The 7,547-nt window shown below is 45.3% G+C and overlaps 1 protein-coding gene across 1 annotated transcript; it reads right to left on the bottom strand.

The window, feature by feature from the left end:
* Nucleotides 1-754: 754 nt before the first annotated feature.
* On the bottom strand, nt 755-6,985 carry TOPORS (TOP1 binding arginine/serine rich protein, E3 ubiquitin ligase). The gene is made up of 2 exons (XM_063129195.1): nt 6,909-6,985; nt 755-4,604 (listed from the first exon to the last, which is right to left on the bottom strand). The coding sequence occupies exons 1-2, from the start codon at nt 6,978-6,980 to the stop codon at nt 1,674-1,676; spliced, it is 3,003 nt and encodes a 1,000-aa protein (XP_062985265.1). The 5' UTR covers nt 6,981-6,985; the 3' UTR covers nt 755-1,673.
* Nucleotides 6,986-7,547: the final 562 nt, after the last annotated feature.

The raw sequence follows: 7,547 nt of genomic DNA, 5'->3' as shown, positions 1-7,547 counted from the left end.
CAAGCACTCTTGCATACATCTTACAATGCTGATCTTTAGGAATGGCAAGAAAGGATTCAAGTATATACACCACCGATAAATGCGGAGTTCCTTCTTTCCACCCAGTCCCATCACAAACGTATGTAGTAAGGACATTTATAAGAGTATTGGCTGGAACACAGGGATTTTAAGTACTAAAGCCAAAGGCTGGCCCTACCATTAGTCCCTGTGAGGTAGCCGTTATTGTTTTCACGCCAAGGAGGGGTAGAGGTTGTTTGTGGGACCCGAGCCGGCTGCCTGAAACCAGTTTCCGCTGGGATCAAACTCAGGCCGTGGGGAGTTTCAGCTGCAGAAACTGCTGCTTTACCGCTCTGCGCCACACGAGGCTCTTGCCTAGAACCAACACTTGCTCAATTCAGGGAACCTTACTTCCTAATGAAGATGTATCGGATAGAGCTGGAAAGCTTTCTTTTTGATCTTGGGCCTCCAAACATTTTATTTATTTTGGTAGATTCCTATCCCACAGTCTACAAAGTGGTTTACAATACATACAGCCATAATCAGATCCTCCCCCCGCAAACCTAATCAATACAACCCAGCTCACTGAAGCAGAATCTGATCTTCCTTGCTGTGTGGCAGCTGGTCAGGGGAGGGGCAATCCCTGATAGTTTCTTTGCTTGCTCCCATCTACTTCCTCCTACATTCACCTTTCCCAAATCAACCTTATTAGAAAATGAATTTCAAACAAAACTCAAGAAAGTATTTATTTTGAAACTCTTGTGAAACATTTGCTTAAATGGCAGCCTGGATCAACATTATATAAGAGAGGCAGGGACTACAGAGAGGGCAAGCAAGAGTGTGCGAAAAGAAAGGAGAGGGGAAGAGAGAGAGAGAGAGAGAGAGAGAGAGAGATCAGCTAGGGTGACCATATGAAAAGGAGGACAGGCTCTTGTATCTTTAACAGTTACATAGAAAAGGGCATTTCAGCAGATGTCGTTTGTATGCAGGCAGCACCTGGTGAAATCCCCTCTTCATCACAACAGTTAAAGCTACAGGAGCCCTGTCCTCTTTTGTATCTGGTCAATAGGGCAGGGTTCCTGCAGCTTTAACTGTTGTGATGAAGAGAGAATTTCACCAGGTTCTTCATGCATACAAATGACACTTGCTGAAATTCCCTTTTCTATGCAACTGTTACAAGATACAGGAGCCCTGTCCTCCTTTTCATATGGTCACCCTAGATCAGCTCCCAATTGACCCACCCCCCAAAATAAGAAGCAATGGTTCCTACTGGTAAAAACAAAAACGCTTCCCCATTCAGGCACAGAGCAAAGTGAACTACAGAAAACAAGGATATGGCAACATTAAAACTAGAGGGGGGGGAATCCTTTTCACAAATTAACAGCAATCCACCAATTTTTTCTAATTTTACATTTTTAAAAAAGCAATGAAATATCTGTAGACATATATTACAGAGCTAAAATACAATGTCTTTCTGTGACGTGATAAACATATAACACGTACTCTGAAGAAAAGGAGATGGTGCAGACTAGCATAAAAAATTGGGAATGGGATTTATTTCATAGAGAAGTCATTTTGTAACTCTTAGCACAGAAACAAGAAGGCCTTTTGCTTTCAGGAAAAGCTGAATAGCAAAAAAAACTCCAATTCATTTAAAAACCATTTTGTTTCAAAAGTTACACGTCCTGCTTCGGTGAGTCCTGCCGATGTATGAATTCTCCAAGTTTCTTTGACAGCCTTAGCAGCAAAGAGGTTCTGACTGTTGGCAACTCACTGAAACGTTCGGTTTCTACAGCGCTCGGCTGATTTGCTGTGTTAAATGACATGCCAATGTCTGTCACAGCTGGTGTGTGTCCACCGGCTGTTTCCTGCAGCTGTGGAACTGCATTTGAAGTCTCGCCTTCGACATCTTCCATAGCAATGGTAACATTGCTGTCCTTGTCCACATTTTCTCTTTCACCCAAGCTGTCGTAACTACAGTCTCTGGCTTCCAAGAGCGGCGAAAGAGACTCTGTCTCTCTCTCATTGGGCTGAAGTGTAGAACTCCAGGAAATGCTACTGTTGCAGTCAGTATTATCCTGAATCGCAGTGTCTTTATCACTGTCGCTATCAATTGTAATTACAACCGGAGAAGAGAAGGGGGAGAAGCCCGCATGGCTTTTGTGGGGTTTCTTCTCCCTTTTCCGTTTCTTTTTGTGATGCCTTGTCGTGTCACTGGCTTTCCCTTCATAAATGATCTCAACGCTGGGGCTTCTTGACCTTTTTTTCTGCTTCTTCTGCTGATTCTCTGCCTCTGCTTGCCTGTCCGAGAAGCTTGCTGCCTTTTTGTACAAGCCCTGGCACTTGGTCAATGCTTTTCCAAAGGCACTACCTTCCTTTGTGGAGGAGGCTTCTTCACCCGCTCTGCGCGCGCTTTCCAAGTGACGAGTTTTGTATTTCCTTTTCCCGCTGGGCTTTTCGGATCGCATTCTCTCAGGCCCCCTGGAAGGAGTCTGAGATCTGCTGCTGGATCGACTTCTCGATCGACGTCTTTCGTAGTAGTACCACCTGCTCTCACTATGACCTCTCGGATTTCGACTACGTGTCCGTTCGGAAAGGGACTGCACTCCATAATCTGGGCTAGCAGATGAGTACTGAGCTCTAGCATGAGTCTGCCTCCTGTATGATGATTCATAACCATCTCGGGTGGTATTGCGACGGTAAAAACTGTATTCCCATTTGTACTTGTTTTGGAAACTGTCTCTCAAGTAATAATCATCGTCTCTGCTCTTTGATATCCTGCTGTACTCATTGCTGCGAGATCTTGACCTGCTCAGATCTCTAGATTCAATGCTCTCGCTACTGAGAGAAAGAGTCTGGCTTTTTCGAGACAGACTCTTGTCTCGGGTTCTCGACCTCTTTTTGTCCTTCCGGTGCTTATGGCGGCTGCTATCTCTTTTCCTTTTCCTTTTTTCAAGGCTTCGATGCTTCCTCTTACTTTTCAGGCTATGGCGCTCTCTGTGAGAATGCTGTGCAGAAGTTTCAGGTTTCCTTCTTTTGGGTAAACTGCACCCATAATCATCTCTTCTTGTAGGTGAGCTTTGTAACCAAGCAGGCTCCCTTGTTTTACTTTTGCCTTTTTCGCTCCTTTTGGATTTTCTTTTTCTACTTGATAGGGATACATTGGTCTTATAACTGGCACTACCGTCTCTGGAGCCAATGGAGAATGGTGATGTGTATCCACTAGCGTCCGTATCACTGAAACTGTGATACTGGATGGGCTGCACTTTCTTCACGTCTTCTATTTTCCCACCATCAGCTGATTCCTCGGAGTCTGAAGATAGCTCAACAAGTTCAGGCGTTCGCTCTGCTAGCGGTTTCACATAGCCAACGATAACACAGTTGTCAGAGGAATCGCAACTGTTCCCATTCATGTCTATGCTAGCTGGTAGCTCGGTCTGTAGCTCAGTGGTGTTTGTGGATGGGTCCTCATCAGAACTTTCTGAAGTGTCTAAAGCAGTCGTTACGGCAGCATGTACCTGCTCTGAACTGGAGTAAGATGGGCCAGGAGTTTCATCATCCCATGGGGCCTGATTGGTACCACCTGTGAAGGCATTATATCCAGATTCCTGTGTCTCTCCCTCATCTGGAGAGATTGTAATAATGGAGGATTCAGACCGGCTTCCTTCTTCATATGACGGAGCAGGACAATCATAATTTGCATGCTGATCATATGCCTCTATGTTAAAAGGGCATCTGGCGAAGTTGATAAACTCATGTAAAAAGTGTTCTGTGCGATGGAGTAAGAAAGGTTTTAAATCATCAGCAAACGCTTGGCTCTCCAGATCATATCTAGTCACATTACTCATGATGATATGCTGCACAATATTGACTAGAGACCCATGAGCGCCAAACAGAACTGTGAGCTCACGCTTCAGCCATGGAACTAGCCTATGAAGACAGGCAGGATTCCGACGGAAAAATTCAGCCGCTATGTCTCTATAGCGCCCTCCATCTTCAATGCTTCTAACGCGGGTCCCAGAACGATACAGAGCTCTTCGAAAGTTGATTATATCTTGCTCTTGAATTTGTCGCATAGATCTGCCTTCTAAGCTAGCTTGCCGTCTCGATGCAAGCCGTCTGATCATTTGATGCATTTCGGCATCTCTTTGTCTTGTTGGCTGGCCCGACAACCCTTCAAACAGGATTCCATTATCAGGAGGGGAGACAGTCCTTCGAGCGGAGGAACTCCTTCGGGGGTGAACAGACGTACGACGTTCTCTTGTCAACGTAGTTCGGTAACGGAATCGCGTCCCACCAGGATTAGCAAAAGATTCTGTGTCTAAAGGCTTTACTCTATAGACCTTAAAGTTATCTTCAGACCTCATACTGTGCAGGATGGAGTGAAAAGGCTGTTTACAGAGTGGGCACTCTGCTTTGTTTTTGGACCACTCCTGCACACATCGGAAACAGAATCTATGCAAACAACGGTCCAAGTAGGCCACATTATCAAACTTGTCCAGGCAGATTGGGCATTTGGAATCAGGAGATGCATCTGCTGGCATTGTCTGATGCAGCTTGTTCGTGCCAGGCTTGGGTGAAAAGTTGTCCATCACTGATGCTATGTTCTGAAAATGAAAAAGAGAGACATCATAAATGTATGCTTGACAATTCCTGCTGATCCAACCCATCACTAAATTAGCTTTTCCATAGAACCAGAAATGAATCTATACAAATATCGATCAATTTTCCAGGTCAAATTCATGTACTTCCTACAGGCCTGCATTTCCTCTTGCAGTGACATCCTCTCCACTACTGAAAATTCAGGCAATGGCAAATGATACACTTTCAAGACTGAGAAAGATTAAGGCTGCAACTCTAATCATATCCACTTGGCAGTTAGCTCTATTGAAATGAATGAAAACTTTGAATAAATATGTGTAGGACTGAGGTGCAAGTGATTTAACACGAGGAATGCAATCCTAAACACACTTATTTGGACATACATTTTTCATAAACTCAGTTGAATTCACTTCTGAGTAAACATGAATAGGACTGAATTGGAAGTGCCCACCAGAATTGTAGCAAAGCAAACAGAGTACACTTTCTTTGTCTGCTGCATCCACTGGCACAACAGATGCTGACTCTTTTCAGACACTGCCTATTTCTCAGGCAATGTGTAGACTTAAAAGTACTTAGTACTGGCTGGATCATGCCTTGACAAATTGGGATTAAAAGAAAAGGCTGTGTATTCTACTAGGTTGAGAGCTATTTATTTATTTAAGTGTTTTAGCCTTGCCACAAAGAGTTCAAGCTAGGTAATGTTGGGGCACAGCTGCTAGGACCCAAAGAGCTGGTTTAAGAGCATAATGCTACATGACAAAGTGCTTATGAAGCTCCCTTCAGATTCAAGAGAGGTTTGCCATGGCGCATACTGTTGCTTGACAAAGACAATTCCAAATCTCCTATAGATATGCATAACTCATTGTGTGGTTCTTTAGAACCAGGCCATTAATCAGATCCTCAACAGGGGTTCAAATAGGGTGGGAGTCAGGAAGAGAAAATGGCCAGCAATTAATGAATGGATGAAGGAAGTACAGCTTATACTGTTAATGAATATAACTATTTATGTGACAAGGAAGTCCTTCTACCAGTTTTGTGGTAATCCTATCTTATCCAGCATATTCCATTTCTAAATATATAACTGCATATTCTGGTTGCTCATGTCTTCATGATTGCCTTCCCTTTTTTACTTAAGATAAATATAAGGAAAAACATAAAAAACTGTCCACCTTAAATTAAGTTCAGAAAGGACTATTGATTTCCCATCATATGCAGCTGAATGAAAAATAGCTAGGGGATGTGAAGGCTCAAAGGGATGCAGTGAATAATAATAATAATAATAATAATATAATTTACACGAGGATCTGTATCCTTGGAGTTCATTGCATCAGAATCGTGCTACATAGCTTTATTAATAGACAATAGTTTGTTTAGTAACACCAACCTGACAGCAATGAAAAAAAGAGGCAATAAATGCGAGAGGGAGGAAGAAAATGTCCAATTGTCCCCTCTCAACCCAGTGCCTCCCACACCATTCTAATATTCAGCTTGGCAGCTGTTCAGTGTCCAAGGACCACCAGTTGCTGGTGAGAATGAAGAGGAAAGGAGATGTGAGGAAGAGGAAGGAAGGGGCTGATCCCTGCCCCATCCTCACAAACCCAAAATGTAGCATTAAGTAACAACATCCATTGCTCACATAATGACTAACATAGGTGGTCCTTGGGGTCCATGGCAGTCCTTGAAATCATGCCCCTGAGCCTATACAAAGCACTAATGTCTCAGTAGAGCCAGACTCTATCTGACGGTTGGAGGAGCGTGCGTGTGTGTGTGTGTGTTTTAAGAAGACTAGAGCCTTAAATTGGTTTCCCCCCCCCCCCCGGGAAAAAAAGGAAAGAGTTTGCAGTCCCCTGGGTGCATCTTCTAGTCCTCATACTCGGTCTTTAAGTCATGTGTTTGGTGGTGTTCCCCGCCTCGATCCAGAGGGAGAGGCGGGTAATAAGTAAGTACATTTGTTAGTAGTAGTAGTAGTTTTAGGCTTATGTTTATGTTTGCGTGATTTGTCTACCTTCGCCCCCCCCCCTTTTGAAGTCGGAAGCTGCAAGCGGTTTATAAATATTCGGGAACAGCTTAGCAATCGATTCCCGCGTTGTCTTTCTCCCCAAGGGGGAAGCGCCTCTGCCTCCCGACCTACCATTACCAGGGGGCGGAGAGAGGAGGAAACAGCACGAAGCCAGGCTCTCGGCGAACGAAACCAGGGCAGGGGAGAACTCGCAGCAGTTAACCGCCGGAGAGTTGGGGGTGGGGGGGAAGTGCCCGGATGACCCAGCGTTCTAACGAACGCCCTTCGCCGTACAAAACCAAACACTCACCGGTTTCGGCCGTTGGCGCCGGCGGCCGTTGGCGGCGCCAGCTCGGCTGCGCAGCTCCCGTGGGTCACACATTGGCGGCAGCCCCGACCCGCAATACCGGTGGCGACGGGGCAACAACGGTTTCTCGCTGTACTCCGGCCGAACCGGATACACAGTCTATAGAGGGGGGGGCAAAAACAATTCCGTTTCCGGGTTAACAGGAAAACGGGGAGAGGCGTTGAGTAAAACAATAAAAAAAGGGCAACTTGGTTTTGGTTACTTGCCAGATTTCTTCCGCTTGGTGACGTTTCAGCTCCTCCCCTTTGACGTCAGTCAAACGAAAAGACCCACACACACTTACCTTCCAACCTTCACAGACATGGTGTCCTCCAGATGCGTTGGACTACAAGGCCCAGCATCCCTCTGCCAGCATGAGGGGTGGCGATAATACATGCTCGGTTCCCCGCCCCCCTTCAGCCTTAAGGTCGTCCGCATCTATCTTTCACCCGCTTAGGGCACATGTCTGTTTTAGAATGGGCGGCCTGCTCTCAATCCAGTCTGCAAACATATTCCCCGTCGTTAATTGCGACGATGGCCGTTTCTACACCTGCCTTTTTTTCTAGGGATCGTCTCGGGATCATCCCTGTGCAGGCAAATAAC

The sequence above is a fragment of the Elgaria multicarinata genome, chromosome 6, assembly GCF_023053635.1.
Source record: "Elgaria multicarinata webbii isolate HBS135686 ecotype San Diego chromosome 6, rElgMul1.1.pri, whole genome shotgun sequence".
NCBI classification, from domain to species: Eukaryota; Metazoa; Chordata; class Lepidosauria; order Squamata; family Anguidae; genus Elgaria; species Elgaria multicarinata.
Note: the sequence above shows the minus strand (reverse complement) of the source record. Positions and strands in the feature narration are given on the sequence as shown.